Source organism: Chaetura pelagica, unplaced genomic scaffold, assembly GCF_000747805.2.
Source record: "Chaetura pelagica isolate M959 unplaced genomic scaffold, ChaPel_1.0 scaffold174, whole genome shotgun sequence".
Taxonomy (NCBI): Eukaryota; Metazoa; Chordata; class Aves; order Apodiformes; family Apodidae; genus Chaetura; species Chaetura pelagica.
Window position 1 is genome coordinate 1814285 of NW_009953722.1, and position 18485 is coordinate 1832769.

At 36.3% G+C, this 18485-nt stretch overlaps 1 protein-coding gene across 2 annotated transcripts in view; it reads left to right on the plus strand.

The window, feature by feature from the left end:
- The first annotated feature begins 817 nt into the window (after positions 1-817).
- The window catches only part of MAP3K7 (mitogen-activated protein kinase kinase kinase 7), a 42077-nt gene continuing 24409 nt past the window's right edge, over positions 818-18485 (plus strand). The window contains exons 1-8 of one of the 2 annotated variants that reach the window (XM_010000494.1): positions 818-841; positions 8118-8228; positions 9931-9996; positions 10903-10948; positions 11620-11758; positions 12851-12975; positions 15938-16066; positions 18146-18276. In XM_010000494.1, coding sequence (XP_009998796.1) covers positions 10915-10948; positions 11620-11758; positions 12851-12975; positions 15938-16066; positions 18146-18276 — 558 coding nt within the window. In that variant the 5' untranslated portion in view covers positions 818-841; positions 8118-8228; positions 9931-9996; positions 10903-10914. Of the gene's footprint in view, positions 842-8117; positions 8229-9930; positions 9997-10902; positions 10949-11619; positions 11759-12850; positions 12976-15937; positions 16067-18145; positions 18277-18485 lie in introns of those variants that run through there. The other variant, XM_010000493.1, reaches the window with a different exon arrangement.

Here is an 18485-nt window from a genome sequence, read left to right on the forward strand (position 1 = left end):
GAGGAACTTTCGCATCTGAGCAATGGACAGACTGGTTTTCAGTTGTTCTGGCAACCTGCTGCCTGCCACTCTTTCCTGAAAATCCCACAGCCCTTCCTCCATCACGTAACTTGATAACAGTCCCATACATGACCAAAGCAGAGCCCTCTCCATCACATGATTTGTGTATGCCTTCGATTGCACAGCCAAAAGATGCATGTCTGGTCATGTATGCTGTGGCCTGCCCAGTTACTGTCTCATTTAGCCAGGTTGGAAATCATTACTGTGTTTGTGTAGTCAGAAGTTACTTTTGAACAATCTGAGAGTGGAACTTATTTGAAAACTATTGTTTATAACACTCTATTAATAAAGTGTATGATACACTGACGTATATTTTCAACAATCTCTTTGGGCAACAGTAGTTAAAGAAGAGTTTACCCTCAGTCCCCTCAGAATTAAGGTGAACAGGTAAGCTTTCTAAATATTTGTATTAGAAAACCTACTGAAGATGCCAACAATTAAGAAGATGCAGGTTCACCTGCCTCAGACATTTTTGCAACAGTTGAGTAACTTCATTAACGTTTCAAAAGTATACTGAGATCTGTACTTGCAATTATGGAACAGAGCAGTTCAGAGACAAGAATGAGGAATGCAGTGAGACAACTAGTTTTTGCTCATCTTTATGGTAGTTAAGTTTTAAAAAGTTAATGAGGTGCTGTGACCAATAATGTCCATTATATTACAAGTTAAGGTGGATTTGCATAAGGTGCTGCTGAATGCTGAGTTGTTACTGCCTCTGTTGTTTTTACCCCCTGGAGGATTGTGTCCAGTTGTAGAATACCAGTCTGCAAAATTGGAAGAAGTTTGGATAAGAACTGCAGGCGTGATTTGAAATCTGAAAAATACTCTGGGACATCTGACAGGAGAACAGAAGGCTTAGTTCTCAAGAGCCAAGGGTGGTTGTGTGGAGTTGGGTTAAACTCAGCCACATCTACAATTTCTAAACCTTTTTCAGACAGTAAGCCTTCAGGGGCCAAAGCCAGACATCCAGAAGCAAAGGCAAAAGATTAGTCCACAGTGAAAATGTGTGCCAGAATTTTCTGTGATTTTACTCTAAATATATTTCTAATTTCATTCATATCACTATTTAAATGTTGGTTAGTTATGTTTGTGGAAGATTCTCTTCATTAATCTAGATAGGAAAATAGCTGAAGTGTCAGCTGGAGAGTGAATTTATAGTGGAAGTTACACAATGCCAGTGTCCTCTGGGTGAAATTTAGTGTGCAGCAAGTGTTAGAAGATGGCTAATAAGCTGCTTAAAGTGTTAATATTAGACTTTACAGTTATTTCTACACATGCAGACTTATTCAATGAATCATTTTATTTCATAAAGGATGCGTGGGAAAGAAACCTTACAGGCTCTTCCATTCCAGTGGTGAAAGCAAGATGTCTATTTATCAGATAATATAAAGTTCCATGTCTAATGCAGCAGCTAAGGTCACAACTGAGTGATGGTATAACTGCTCTCAGAAACTTGGGGGGGAGGCTCTTCCCTAAGAAAAAACCCTAAAACTATAGAACAAGCTTCATTTGTCCCTTATTTATCCCACCCAGTAGATTCTAGCAGTAATTTACTGGCTGCTGAATTATTATATTTTTTAAGATGGGTAATGTTAGACTGTGCCAGCCCCACAAACCCAACTAGTGTTGTGGTCCTTTACCCTGAGTGCCTCATTACCCAGCATTTTGTGTCTAAAACTAGAATCTCCTGTTCACTGCTGTAACAGAACAGATTGATTCATAGTATAACATCAATACAAGTATTTTGTTCACATTTTTTGTTACTGTAGTTAAAATTAGTTCAGTTCTTGAGACAGATGTGTAAAAGACCATTAGTATGTAAAAAGCTGGAATGAAAGCATAACCTGATAAACTGTTATCTTAGCTTGAGGTGCCTGCATTTCTTAGAAGGACTGAGCTATCAAAATGCAAAGATGGTTGGTTGTGTATTTAGAGCAAAGGAAGAATTTCTGAAAATACCTGTCATTTTAGAAACATACATGATGGTACTTTGATTCTCCATGAACATGTTCTGAAGAAGCTGAAAAGAGAATGATTTCTTAGATCTAAGTTCAGATAGCCAAGTCACTCCTAACTATACAATGTTGTGCAGCTACAACAGATGATGCCCTAAATATGGACCAAATGTATTAGATTGTGGCAAGCAGCAGTTATGTAATTTATTAATAAAAGTTGTTTTTTAATGACTGACCTTTCCATTGAGATATATTCTTTTCCTTTGGTGTTTTGTGTAACTTTAAAGTTGAAACTTGGAAACTAAATCTGAACTAAATTACTCAGTTCACTTAAAACTTACTGGGATTGTTTTCAGGTTTTGTCATTGCTGTATGAATCCCAGAAAGGGGACAGCAACATTTAGAATCGAGTTGAGCACCAGTACAAATAAACTTAGCAAGTCAAAGAATGTAGCTGTAAGAATTGGCAGATCTGAACTCCTTCCTAAAAGTGCTGCCAGGGTATTGGCCACAGTCATTTGTGGCATGGGGCCGATTCGTTTCAACCTGCTTAATAAAGCATAGCACACACAGAGGAACCAAAGTTGGAATTTGAGGCTGGCTGAATGAATGATAGAAAATGTACACATATTATTAGAGGCTGTAAACTGTTGTTCATAGCTTCCTTGGTACTTCTCTTTTTTTAATCTATATGCTTTCTTTGTGTCATATGGGCAGATGTGTGAAAACTCAAAATATTGGTATGTTTTATTGGTACTGCTGGAACTCTGGCAGAAGGAAAGAATAGAAGATATGTAAAAATATAGTTTTTACTATATTTACTATACTCTTTTTACTAACCATTGTAGAACATCCTTTTTTATTTTTATTTTTATTTCTTGAATTCTTTTCCTGCTGTGTATTTGTGTCTGAAGCTTGAGAGATCCAAAAGTTCAGTAAACCTTTCACTTCTTTCACTTGCAGATATACCAAGAATGAAAGGGAAATAGATACTGAAGATAATTTAGAGAAAGCTGTCTGGTTGGAAACATGGGTTTTGTTGGGTTTTTTTTTTTTCTTCCCAAAACTGTAAACAAACATGTCATGTAGATACTGCAAATTATGAAGAGAATTCTTCAGAGAATACTACATCTACTGCCCAGGGAGCTACGTTTTATTGCTGTCTTACATATCCAGCAAGGTGGGTTTTTTTAGAAGGAAAAGCACTAGGTATCCATCATGCAGTACCATGAAAGTTTCATGAATAGAGGTGAAAATTTTCTATCTTTATATTTTTGAGTGGATAGAAAACCTGTGCAGTTAATGCAAAGTTGAAATAAATTCTTGGAAAGTTTTGACATTTGATAGGGGAATAAGGTGCATCAGAATAAGCAGAGATACATTTTTCTTGTTTTACTGTGAAGAGGGTAAATTGTTGGTCACATCCCTTGGGACAAAATGCATGCTTGAGGGCTTAACATATCTGCAGTCTCTGTTTCCTGCATGATTTCTAGTCTACATAGTTAACAGTCAATATAGTCTACATATTCACAAGTCAGTATCATGTATCTTTGTTTATGTACAGCATTTGATACTATTTGTACACAGAGGCAGAGGTAATGTTTGTTCCAGGGATCTTGTATGCTTCATATTCTTTAAATAAAACTCCAAATACATTATCTGGAAAACATGCAAATGGCACTCTCTTTCACTGTGTCACTTTGTCATGCAGTAAAACATACCAGTAAAACTTTTTGCTGGTATGAATTTTACAGGGAGAGGAATCAATTTGCATATCCTTTTAAATCTTTAAAGCTCTTTAAGCATTTTTGCCAGTTTAAAATGTGTCTGTGCCACCTACTGAGTGGTTCTTGATAAAATTAATTCTATTCTGCCGAAAAGTAGTAGCACTGGTATTCTATTTCTGAATGTGTCATCTGCCCTATATTTTCCTTGTTTCTCCTAGAAGATATTTAAAGGGATAAAATCTTTTACTGAAAGAATGTGTTTATTTTTAGATTATTTTCCAAACATACACAGTGCTACAGATCAACTTCTGTTTATTGATTGTTGTGTCGATAATTCCATTAACTGTGCTTCATATAATTCAGAATATGCACTGCTGCCCAAACATATGGTGTGGCACCAACAGCAGGGGACAAGAAGGAATGAGAATTAAGAAACTGAAGTTCAGGCAGCACCTCCTTCCTGTGCTATTAAGTTACTTAGTTCCAGCACACAGTGTTGAAGGAAACCACATAGTGTTTAACCTGTTTTGACAAATTCTAAGACTCATTCCTTTAAAGGATAAGTTCAGTGAAAACTGAAAGGAACAAAATTACATGTAAGTGGAATCCACCACAAGCACTATTCTGTCAATTCTAAAGGATGTTTTTACAAGTAAGATACTTCTAGATTAACTAGGAACAACATATTGGGCTTTCACATATGGTAAATGTTAGGTTTGTATCAGAATTGTCCTTGCTTCTGACGATTACTCCTTTCATGTGCTGTCCAAGAGACTGAGCTGCTTTAATGGAGGATCAGCTCTTCTCTGTTTTCCCTGTATCCTAGGTAAATATTCAGTGCATTCGTGTCCTCTTCTCAAGTTCAGCCCTCTGCCTAAGCAGGCACCAAGTCACTGATAAATTGTTATGAAACCTTGACTGCATAGTCATTTATCAAACTCTTTTCACCAGCCATTAAATTTATGTATCTGATGGTCTCTCAAAGCTTTATCTTACATAATTAAGACACAAATTGCCTGGTAAACTCTTCCTGTTGGTGCCTGACACCGATTTTATTATTTTAATATTTTTCAGTAATCATCAGGACTTCATAAAGTGCATCTGGTTCTTGGAATTTATTCCACTTTTCTACTAAAGCACAAATACTGTGACATTCATGGTACAATGTAAAACTTTGCATTGAGTGGTACATTCATTTATCTTACTTTCTTCGTTGAATAGAAATTATATTTTAAAATATGGCAAAATTGGAAAATAATGTTTCTTCTAGTATGAGAACTGGAAATACATTAACCAGTTTTTTATATTAAGCTTGCAAACAGTAATGGATTTATCTTCAGAGGAACAGTATGCCATTTCAGATTGCTTCATTACATTTTATCAGATGTATCTGAGTTTTTTTAACTGACTATTATGCACTATTTTCAAATAGCAATTTGTTTTCAATATCACTGATTAAATGTAAGAGTGCCATAGTCAAAAATCATGAAAAAGAAAAGGCAGATGGAGCAAAGGAGCCTTGTAAAATGAATCTCGGTCAGTCTTGTGCCAATTGTATCCAGCTAGGACAAATCATCATATGCATGCCTCCTTTTCCTTAAGTAGTGGGAAGAGTTCTTCCCTGTTACCTGACTAGTTTGGGTTTCCCAGTATTGTAAGGGAGCAGATGCCTGAGAATTGCTGCTGCCAGTGCAGTTCATCCCGCCCAGGTTGCTCTGTGGCATCCTTCTCTCATTAATTGTTTGTCCTTAGTCATTCTCAGGGTGTGAGCAGGCTGAGTTACACACGCCTGCACAGTGGATTATTTCCACATGCTCAGTTCTGTGAAATGCAAACTTAAAGCAGACACAAAACTGATGAAATTTTTCTTAAACTGTAAGTCTGGTTATGGTGCTGTGTGAGATGTGTAGAGGGGTTATAATGCACAACTCTCCTGTGCCAGTAGAAGAAGGTGGGGGGCCTGCCAGCCCGAAGAAATTGGGCAATATTGTTTAAAATGTGGTCTGAGAGAGAAGAGGAAATACCAAGGGAGTCTCTTGGGGACTTTTACGCCTTCAGGTGACTCACTGTTTCCAATTTGTTTAGATGTGCTATTTTTGTAGGCTGCTTGGCTTGGTCATATGGGTTGATGTTTCCAATCTCAGTTGTAGCAAGAAAGTAGTTGGTTTGTGTTTCATTATGTTAAGAGCTAAGACCCTATCATAGCTGGGGGAGAAGGTTACAATTAATAGGTCCTTTTTTACATGGGGCAGAATGGGGCATGTTCTGTGTATCTGCTGTGAGTATCTTGTGGTGGACTCAGTATGTGAACCACTTGTTGGGGAGGGTGAGAATCCAGGAGATCCTGAAAGGCTAAGTGCCTGATGCACAATGTAAAAGAGAAAAATCCTTTGTGTGTATTAGGGAAACCAGAAGAGGAAAATGCCATTGATCACCATTCCTGGGCAGCTGTCTCTCATATCCATATGTAACCTTACAAAAATATTGAGAGTGCTTCTTTTCTCATAGTTCTTAATGCAAAATCCTGACTATTTTTTTATGTGTATATTTTGCCCTCTTCAAATTGGCCCTTGATTGCAGACCTTAATGTGTTTAGCAGGTCGTGAGCTATGCACCCACAGCCTTATCTACCCCCTTCTCAAGGGAAATCAGCTTCACTATTAAAAAGGGTGTAGTGAGAACCTAACCCAAGCATGGTTTACATACATGATAGTCAGCTTGCTTTGACATGGAACCTTGACAGATACAATCTTGTACATTCCTGGCTACCAAGTTGACTTCCCTGGGTCAGCACTCTTCATTTACCTTCCAGATGATTACGATATTTGGGGCCATCTAAAAAAAAACACGATAAAATTATTAAATGTTATTTCCTGAAGGGATGAGCTGCAGGCAGATTGCGTTGTTTCAGCATTGGATGTGTATGCTTATTCACTGATCTCCTATAAATGATACTTTTCTCTTGAGAAACCACCCTGCTAAAGGGTGAATTCAGTAGTGAACTTTGAAGAATCAGTGTACTATTTATAATATGGATCCAGTGTTTGAACATTTTATGGGTCCTTTAATGATTGCATCTTTATATTTTAATTTTGAAAATTGCTCCTTCCTCCGCACTCCAAATCTTTTCCCTTTTTTATTGGATAAAAAACTCATAAATAACTGACTTTCTAGTGAAGAGCTTTGTAATTTTGGGAAAGTGTGTTTTTCCTTCCAAAATAATACTCATATGTGTGCATCGCCTGCTTGAGGAAGACAATCAAATTAAATTTTGCCATAATAAACTGCTATGGTAATCACATTTGTAAGTTTCTTAGTCACCTCCCCAAAAAGTTTTTACTTCATTAGAAGTGTCTACTTTGTTCCAGGATACATATGATACTATTTGATATCCAGGACTAGGAACGTGAGCACAAAATGCTGTTAAAAGCAACAGTGTAGAAAGGCTGCCAGGCCAAATACAGAACCCTAGACCCTTGTCTATTTCTTTTTCTCTCCTCTCCTTCTCATCTGCCTTGTCTTGCATTTTTTGGAGTTGGAGGAGCTTTTATTCCTTAGATTCATCTGTGCCTTTGGGTGGCTTTGTTTCCTCCTCCTATTCTCTGCACATTTCCTCCGCTTCTCTCTGCCTTTCCCTCCTCTCCACCTTTTCCCCATTAAAGGATTTTTGAATGATAAAGTATGGAGAAGCTACTGCTTCTGTGAAGTTACAGTGAAGACTTAGGTTTCTTGTCTGGTTGTGTGTATTTTTAGTCAATGTTAATTCCAAATAAACTAGAAAGCAGACATCAACAAAAATAAAGCATCATTTATACAGACACTGTATTTATTTGGAGGACTCTAACGAAAATTTACTGTTCTTACACTGTTGAGGCATCTGTGAGAAAACAGGTAGTTTTGAGCACATTGAACACCTCATCTGGACTTGAGCATAGTCCTGTGCAATTGTTTGCATATGGATTTAAATCTCAGAATTTTTAATTTCTGTTACTAGCAAACATAAAATAATATGACAGATAAAATTTCACTGGTAAATCTATAAAACTATATTTGCTATCATTCCCCTGATTTTCTTCTGAACAGATCTTATTTGAAATAATTAATATAATGCTTTTCTGAAATACTGTTACTGCATGCTAATAACAAAATGGTTTGTATCTGTGTTTTCATATTTCTTCTGTAAATGATCTCTGGAGGAAGCTTAGCTGAACTTCATTTATGCTTTGACAGCATAATAATAAATTGCTGTTGCAAAACAAGATTCTGTGTGTTTTCAGTTTTCTAAGGTAAATTTCTTTTCTGTTTATGAAGTCCTGTGCAGCAAATGAGACCATTTCAACTTTGAACTCAATTGTTTCTTATTATCTGGTTCTAGGTTGTTGGAAGAGGAGCTTTTGGTGTGGTCTGCAAGGCAAAATGGCGAGCTAAAGATGTAGCCATTAAACAAATAGAAAGTGAATCTGAAAGAAAAGCCTTCATTGTAGAGGTACAGTAAGTTTGCTGGAACATGTGGGGTTTTGTAGAGCTTGCTTGCTTAAATTCATGAGTGTATTTAGTGTACTAAAAGCTATGTCTGTGGTGCCTATTAAAGGCCTGAACCCCATGTCATGGAGAACAGGACACCTGTCAGGGCACATTGCAACTCCTTTATTTCACTTCCTGTAGAAATTGGAAAGCTGGGGAAGGGGGGGGAGGGGGGCGCGGGGAAAGAGAAGAGGGCACACAGTTCAGGGAAACACCAGTTCCTGGATTCTGTCCCAGTGTGAGGTCAGAGTAGAGCTGGAATACCCACCAAAATCCTTAACACTTCTAGGGGCTACAGTGTTGGTTCTTCATGCAGTCAGGTCCATACTTGAAGCTGTTTCTTGTTTTTTTCAGGAGATCTAGTAATTTCATTGATTTTTCTTACATAAAAGTTTATTAATGTTACTTGTAACTGATTTAAAGGCAATCAAAAAAAAACCATTCAATGTCTACTTCTTTAGAAAGATCTTGAGTAGTTCAGATATATTGATAATTTTCAAGATACGTAACATTTTTGAGAATCAAAAGTTAGCCATATAATTTAAATGAGATATATTATGTAATTTAAATGAGATATATTGTGATGTGCTGCTTAGCATTCAGTCAGTAAGAATCTAGGGTGTTCAGATATACAAATATGTTAAAAATAAATCTCTTAATTTTAGAACTGAAAATCTAACACAATGAGTGGTTAAAGGAAATATATTTGTAATAGGCCTGTCTGTGTAAATATTTATGTGTTGTTCATTATCATGGAAAGTTTAAGATGTTATTAGTCTGAGTCTAATTTAATACTGAGTAGATCTGATCAGTCTCAGCATTTTTGAGTTCCAAAGAGATCTGAGAAGCCAAGAAATACTTCAGTAGTTAACTGGCATTTAGGAAACCCTACAAAGTGCAAGCATCAGTTGTGATACTCCATTCTGGGTTTTTAGAACTTCTGAAGGGTACAGAAAAAAAATAACACTAGCTTCTTAGATGGTGAGCAGCATAAGCTGCCTAGAAGTCTGTGCAAAGGGAAAAAATTCCTTTTCCTTTTCTTCCACTACTTACTGGTAAAGAAAAATTCCAAGCAAAATAGTCCAGTTTTCAGTCAGTACAAACATCAGTAGGTTCCTGGAACTATGTCACATTATGATTAGCAGACTGGCTTATTTTCTAGGGTTGGGAGTTTGGGGGTTTTTTGGAGCTTTGGGTTTTGGGGTGTTGGTTGGTTGGTTGTTGGGGTTTTTTGTTTGTTTGTTTGTTTGTTTTGATTGACAGTGGTTTTCCATATTGTGAATAAAGCCAATAATTTTAAAATTGTTTATGAAGTCAAATAACCAGGATTTCAAAACTGGAGGGTCTAGGAAGAGCACTGAACCTATAGGGGTCATAGTTGAGCAGTGTTTATGATTTAAGTGATTTTACTACACCATGAAAAAATACTTTCTTTAAATTTCATTTCTTTAGCATTTCTTTTAAATACAGTTCCAGTAAGACACTAACCTAATTACATAAATTAACATGCAAACAGGGATATCAGTCTTGTAATTCCTAAAATCACCATCTGCAGTTATGCAGATATATAAAACTTAATTGTTGTTGTGTGTGAATTCTAGATGAAAAATAAAGTATTAGCCTTTTTTCCCATGGTTTGAAATTAAGTGTGATTTGTATTGCAGCTTCGTCAACTGTCACGTGTAAACCATCCCAATATTGTCAAGTTATATGGAGCCTGTCTAAACCCAGTAAGTTACAGATTTGTCAGTGTGACAAAAGATGACTAGCGTAACATACACAAGCATCAATGCACAAAATGTGTTTTGTGTATAGAAAAATGTATATTTTATATATATTTTGTTTGTGTTAGCCACAGTAAGGAAATACAGAGATACGTAAGTTGGTTGATATTTGCAGGTATGTTTGGTTTTTTTTATTTCCCCTGGTATGGGAAATCAATTCTTTCAAGAAAACCCCAAATCCTGTTTCTAAACACTGATTATACTTCAGTTTTTCAGAACAGCATCTGATGTATTACTGATGTGATGTCATTCATATCTACAGTCCTATTAATTGCAAATCAGCAGTACAAAAAGGAAAATATGTTAGCAGTGCGTGATTCATAGCTTGTAAATCAGTTCCTATTCTCATATATGTCATTTTCAGGATGTACTTTGTTTCTGCCACAGCTGCAGACAGTCCCACAAAATCTTAAAACAGAAAAGCAAGAACTGTGACAGGACAGATGTACCTTTAACTAATTCTAATATGGGCTGTTTAATTGGTTAAAATAATGCTCCATTCCTTTTTCATTAGTACTAGTAAAATTCTTTTGACATGGTATTTAAAAATTTTTGTAAGCCACTAAACAAAAGTAAAGGCAAATGACTTGTAGTTTGAAGACAGCAATTGCTTTTCAAGACAGGGGGCAGAGGGGAAAGTCATTCTCTTCTTTCCTAACTTGAAGTGGGAACTAAGTATAAGTGATGTCCATTTCTTATACATACACATTCAGATTGACTCTTCACCTCATAGATAAATTTTCCTTTAGCTTAGGTATAGAGACTTTGCAGTTCCTCTCAAGTTTACAAAACCTGTTTTCCACCCCTACATTTAAAACATCCCTATTTTTTGTCCCCTCCTTGCCCCCAAAGGTGTGTCTTGTTATGGAGTATGCTGAAGGAGGTTCTCTGTACAATGGTGAGTATCATTTCAACATAGTGTCTTCCTGGAGCCAAAGTGCTAGTGTTAAGGCAAACATCATCTAAAATATGAAGTTTTTTCATACGTATGTCTGGAGATGTATGTTTCATATATATGAGTATCTGGGAGATACTCAGAAGCTATCACAACAGTCCTGGGCAACTGGCTCTAGGTGGCCTGCTTGACCATGCTCAGTGGACCTTCATAGGTCCCTTCCAACCCCAGCCATTCTGGGGTTCTTTGAAACTCATAATTCTAAAGAGAAAGAAGTGTGCTTTTAAAAACCGTTTTTCAGTCCAGTAGTTTGTTTCTTGATATCAGTTTGTTATATTTTATAAAAGTTATTTAGGTTTTCCAGCAAAACATCTGAAAATGTTCTTCCTGAACTTGTAAATTACCTGAGTATTTCTATAACATGCACTTCACCAGGGATAGCTAAGAACAAGCAACACGTTAATATTGAATTTTAACATCAAAAAATATGAAAAGCATACTAAAAATGGAAAAATATTTTGACAAGTCTGCACAAGGATACTTTCAGTTGCAGTGACGAGGCACTGATCATGACTTAGAGTCCATAGAGCTTTCTGACTGGTGTGTTGTTAACTCTGTTGTATCTGTTGTAATATGCAATAAAGTTCTTTTTAGTTTGTGCCTTTGTTTTGCAGTGCTGCATGGTGCTGAACCTCTCCCTCATTATACTGCTGCACATGCCATGAGTTGGTGTTTACAGTGCTCCCAAGGAGTAGCATATCTCCACAGTATGAAACCAAAGGCTCTAATCCACAGAGACCTGAAACCACCAAAGTAGGTTTATGGATCGTATTTTTTATTTTCTTAGAATTGGAATTGAAGATCAATTCTAATAATCTCAATGCATTTGAAAAAAATACTTTTAATTGATACTAACTTATTGAATTTACTATTCTAAATGAAAGCTGTGCATTTGAAATTTTAGGTACACAGTGATAGTGCATGGTACAGGAAATTAACTGTACTCAGTTACTTTCTGTTAAACTGGCAAAACATCCTGTCTGCCCTGCACCATGGAAGAGGATTTTGATAGGGATAGGGGTTGTACTCAGTGACATTTACAATTGCCCGGTCTCACAAAGGGTTGTGGTGTTCAGTAAGAGAATGTTAGGTGGAGGGCTTGTCTGGTTGGTTGGTTTTAACATCATATTTAATCTGATACATTGGAGCTCTTCCCTCCACATGGCCATCCTTCTCTGTACCTTTCTTCTGCCTGTTCCACTACCCCTGCCAGAATCTCCCATCACTTTCCACTGAAACAAAAACTCATTTTACAGGTTCATATCTGGTTCCACAGATTAGTTGGAAACAAAGATTTGGGGATCAACAGGATCACCCCCTGTTGTTTGTAGCCTGCAGTTTATTACCAGATAAAATTATAACATGAACCCACACTGTAAATCTTTCTTGTATCCCTAGTTTTGATTTAGAGAGCTATTAACATGTAATTGCAAGTGCTTTCATTTAAATAAATAGCAAAGTCAAGTGACATTAATGGGAGTCTTGATTGTACTTCATTTGATAAAATTGTTACAGCACTTACTGTTTTTCAGCCTCTGGCATACATGTTTTCAATATGTGCATAGTGGTTTACTATGGCTAAAGATACTTAAAATCTAGCATGTAGAAATATTAATAAGTTACAATGTATATTTGATTATTATAAAATATTTTATATGTTCTGGTTAGGTACAAATGACCTTATTTATTTTTCAAATTGTAAAACTAAAGTATTGAAAGCAAAGCCTTAGATCTTCAACTATATTAGAGTAATTTTTTAGTGGTTTAAAAAAAACAACAACCAGTTATTTGTTACTAGACTATTTCATCCTACAGTTTTAATTTGTTGGTTTTTTTCTTTGACAGTTTGCTCTTGGTAGCTGGGGGGACAGTTCTAAAAATCTGTGATTTTGGTACAGCCTGTGATATTCAAACACACATGACCAACAACAAGGGAAGTGCTGCTTGGATGGCACCTGAAGTTTTTGAAGGTAATGGGGTGATTTACAGTGTCAATATTATCTGTTATTTCTAAGGTTGCAACTGTGTATGAATTTGGTATAGGAAAAAGAGCATCGTGTGATCTCATTTACTTCAGTGTGCTAAAGTTTTGGGTAACAGCTGAAAGAGTCTTGGCAGAAGTCTAATGTTTATTTAAGTACTGGTATGATTGTATATTACTAAATAATTATGCAGAGTTTAGAGGAGCAGCACTGAATTGACTAGCATATTAATATCAGTTAATTTTATGAAGATGTGGAATGTTTGTGTCATTGCTGAGATTTACATAAGAAGTACCTTTAGACAGCTGCTGTTTCTTCTTTAATAAGCAAGTAAAACACAGCCACAGGGTTCTAACCCAGGATTGTGCTGTTTCCAAGATCCTTAAGTAATTTCTAGCTCTTCTGACATTTAAATACACTTTAACTGCTTTCACTCCCTACTCTGATCAGCTTTTATCTTTAAAATTTCCCTGTTAATGTCTCTAAATTGAACATAATTGCCTTCATTTTCAATCCTCGTCTTTCTTGTAGCTCCATTTTAGTCAGCTTTTTGTGTAATCTAGAGATGTGATGTACCTCCACTTCCCTACATACTGAGAAACTCGTTATTAATAGTGTAGTTAAGTTGGAAAACATGCTATTTCTTGGAGTGTAGCTGGGGAAGACTGATGACACTTAACAATTAGATAGGCATAATTTCTGCATGATTATCAGATAAATAATCCAATCAATATTAGATTTGAGATAAAACACCTTTTAGCCAGCCAGTACTTCACATTATCATTGCAATTAGCAGAGTGGTCTGGAGAAGTCATCTCCCTGCTTTACGTGGTTTTGATATATTTGCCAAGTGTCTGTGTGCAGCAGTGGTTTCTCAGATTCTGAATCCAACTGTTACCCAAATTACTTATTTCCGTATATGTAGAAGAAACTATTTTAAAATTGCTTGGGGATAACTGAATAAATTGAAGAATGGTTGTGTCTTTCTTCAGCCTACCTTGTTCTGTTATATAATGAAACAGTACAGAATACTCTGTCAATTTTTCTGGACTCTCAGTTTTCAGAATTACTCCAAGACTTCTCGGCCACAAAACAGAATTTCCCTGCTCAAGTAGGAGAATAACACTATTTGCCTGTACAGACTGTTTCACAGAAGTGCTTTGGCTGCATAGATGACGACTGCTTGGCTTCACTTAGCAATCTGCCATGTTTAACAAATACCTTTTTTTCTGTCACCTTTGAGAAAAAAGCTGACTGATAAATCTGACTTGCTGTTCCCCTTCAGTAACTTCTGGACCCAGTAAAACATTATGCTACTTTGATACAGGTGTAGAGAGTTTTGAAGATGCCAAGTTCTTAGAGTTTTATAAAAGCAGTACCTGGGAGAAGTCCAAATTAGTGCCTTCACTTAGAGAAGACTCATGGTTTGTGCTGCAGCCAGTCTCTCCTGTCTGCCTTGCAAACTGGCCAGTCTGCAAGATCTGTCCTGTCACATGCTGCTTTCCTTGAACAGTTTGGTAGAGGTATGGGGGTAGGGGAAGATGGCTCATAGGTAGAAGAGAGCCTGTGCAACTGGGTGCTATATGATGGGTTTCCACATGGGCACCACAGTACAAGAAAGATATTTAGGTCCTGAAGTGTGTCCAGAGAAGATAAACAAGGCTGGTGAGGGGTGTGGAGGGTATATCCTACAAGGAGAGGCTGAGGGAACTGGGATTGCTTAGTCTGAAGGGGAGAAGGCTCAAGGAGATTTTACTGCTCTCTACAGCTACCTGAAGGGAGGTGGTAGAGAGGCCAGTGTTGATCTCCCAAGTAACTAGCAATATGATGAGAAGAAATGGGTCTAAGTTGTACCAGGGGAGATTTAGGTTGGATATTAGGAAAAATTTCTTAACTGACAGAGTGGTGAGGCATTGTAACAGGCTGCCCAGTGAGGTGGTGGAGTTGCTATCCCTGAATGTGTTCAAGAAGCATTTAGATGTGGCGTTTCAGGATATAGTTTAGTGGTTGTGGTAGCTGGGTTACAGTTGGACTAGATGATTTTTAATGTCTTTTCCAACTTCAATGATTCTGTGATGAAACTAGGCTTCTTTACTTCCACTGTTTATGAGATTATTTGTCTCAATTATGCTTTCTTTCTGATTATGTTTTAAAAATCTCTTGGCCACTCAATACCAATTTTAATTCTTTTTTTGAAGACAGATGAGCAAGTGTCTTACCCCTTATGTTCATGGATGTGTTATCATGTCATTAGCCACTCACATTTCTTTTCAGTATTTGCATGTGTTAAATTTATTCTTTGCAATCTCTGACAATTTTTATTCTTTATTCTGTATTACCTACATCTCTTCTGCAGCTTTAAAATTAATCTTAGAAATATGGAACTTATGGTCAAAGAACTTTAGTTAAGTAATGACATGACAAAAAGAGTAAGAATAATAAATAGGGAGGAAATAAGATGGTGAGGATTTGAGGAATCTGCAGATTTGTTCATATGGTTACTTACTAGTTCTGCTAAAAATCTGTTATTAATAAAGAGCACTGGATATGACAGAGATGTTATTGGCTACTATACTGTGACTTGGAAGTGAGTTGAAGAAGAGTATTTAGAGGAAGCAAGCATAGCACGTTAAATCCTGAATACAAGAGAATTTTGAAACTTAATAAATTGTTTTATATTATATTAGAAAACAGATGCATTTTGTAATTTCAGGATGATTCCAAGTGAAAAGGATTGATTTTCAGAGAGAGGCCTTCTTAGTGATCCTACTGTCAAATGATTTCAGGCTTATGTTAGCATGAATCAGCCAGCTTTATAAAACTGTTTTTTCTCAGCAAAATGAATGTTAAGTGAAAGGAAGCATATAGAAGTATTTATCAGCTCAGACTGTTCTTCTTTTTAATATGTTACATAGAAAAGAGACAAATTATATTGCTGGCTTTCTTCCAGGTAGCAATTACAGTGAAAAATGTGATGTTTTCAGTTGGGGTATTATTCTCTGGGAGGTAATCACCCGCAGGAAACCTTTTGATGAGATTGGTGGCCCAGCTTTCCGCATAATGTGGGCAGTTCACAATGGTGAGTTGAAAATATTTTACTGCATTTGAAGTTGTGTATTTGACCTATAAATTCGCTAAACACTCCTAACTGTGTAGCTTTAAATTACTAATTTTTCTCTTTTATACTTCATTAAATATGCATTTTTATCATAAAAACTTATAGTTAAACACTGCCACTTTTGTGTTAGTGAGGATTTTGTGGCATTTGGCTGCTTCCATGCTTGTATTTCCTGCTACATGCAACCAGTGTGTGAAAAGTAAGGGAAAAGAGTCATGTTCATTTTGTTATGACACTCCATTTTAAAAGTGATCTGAATTGTGCTACAAAAACACCCTCAATGCCTCTGGGTGCATGACAATTTTATTAGCCGAGTTGACTTTTTATTGTGTCTTTTCTTTCGGGGTTTTTTTTGTTACCTGGGCATCTACAGTAAATGTGTGAGTTTAACTAACTTGTCCTGTCTTTGGAAATGCTAGAAACTGTTAGACTCCTGTAGGGGTCTGTTAGGCATTAAAATGTTTTTCATATTTCGTTGTTGTTGTTGTTCTGCTGTTTGAATTGTTTTAGCATTATATCAAGGTACCTGTCATCATAGAGCAGGACTCTGCTGTCCTGGGTACTGTACAGAACAAATCCTGAGGAGCTTGGGATACAAAGAGGTGACAATGCTTAGATTCAAATGAACAAAAGAAAGCAGTGGTACAGCATTGGTCAGAATAATAGACTGTAGTATCTTCATGCTAGTAGTATAACTTTTTCAACAGTGTGGTTTTAGGTACCATGGCAATGCAGAGTTTTTACAAGAATAAGGTAATGATAGTGAAGTAGCTCAGTGGATTTCTGCAAAGAGTTTCTGCCAGTTGTGAGAGAAAACATCAAAGAGAGGATGAACGTGTTTGGAAGATACAATTAAGAAACAAGCAGTGGAGGCTGGTGCTCTGCCTGGGTATCATTGCTTCAGTACTAAATGATAGAAGCCTAAGGTGAGCACAGGTATCCTGTTCAGTGAAGAAGAGAAAGGGGCAGACAGTGATAGGATGAGTGACCATTATAGTCATAATACTGCACAAAGATAGATATTTGTAAATGGCATTTTTTAATTAAGAGAGTCTCTATTTCAGTTTTTCCAGGACGTGAGTAGTTGAGATTAGGAATGATGAGTGCCTTGTATAAAAGTATTAATTGTAAAAGTAAGTGTAAGTATAATAGTCATAAATCAGCCTCAGTAATGTGTGGGAGTGTCCTTTAGGGGAACACAAATTCTTTATCTGTCCCTACTTCTCCTTTAAAAAGTTTTCTCTTTTTTCTTTTTCTCTCTGTTTTTACCCCCTTCTTTTCCTTCTTAGGAAGGGTCGGTCAGTGCACTTCATCTCCCTTGAAACAATTGTGGCACTCTTAATTTGTGTTACTTGTAGTTGATACCTTGTTTTAATACTTGCTGCTTTCTATGCAAAATGTCACTACATAGCATGTATTAAACACAACTGGATGCCCATTAATTGTATTCATTATTGAAATATTGAAAAGAGTAGAAACTTGAGCCAAAAAAACAGCTGAATAGTTATACAGCTAAACAGTTAAAGTAAAACACAAAATTCAAAATATAAGCCAGTGCTTAATAATTTTTCATGAAGTCCTTAAGAGCAAAATCAGCCTTCAAAAATAGTTTGGTTTGTTGGTTTGTTTGTTTCCTTTTTTTCTTTTTGTGTGAGTATAGCATTAAGAACCAAAGACTGTTAATACTTGCTTCCCAGTTTGATCTAGAGCTTTATTCTTCAGAAAGTGGTAACATATTCATTAGCCATTGTAATATGTTTCTATTGGGTCAGTCAATGAATTTATTCAAACCACTACTTAAGGAAAAGTTTATTATTCTTAATTGTTTGTATGTAATTGTGACTTGTATGTAGTGCAAAGGAACTTGGTCGGGTTTTTGTTTGTAAGACAGAAAAATAAGTACAGACCAATTCTTTCAGCCTACAATTAAGTATATGTTTTCCTCTATTTATTTAGCAAAATAATGGAGAGAGATCAGTGGCTGTCAGTCATCTTACAGGCTGTTAAAAAATTAAGTATTTTTCCTAATTTCAATTCTAGGTACTCGGCCACCACTGATCAAAAACTTACCTAAACCAATTGAGAGTTTAATGACCCGTTGTTGGTCCAAGGATCCCTCACAACGACCATCCATGGAGGAAATTGTTAAAATAATGACACACTTAATGCGGGTATAAAATTTATTTTAGTATCTTAATAATTTCTTAACCTGTTAACTTGGGGAATTGAGTTAAAACAGGTATGCCTTTTATCACACTCTAAAGGCATGCCTGTTTTCTCTCTCCTTCTCTTTCTTTTTGATAAAAATTATTACATTATTACAGTAGAGAAGGTAAATAATTTCTGTCCTTGTTGGAGAGGTATAATAACTCAAAACAGA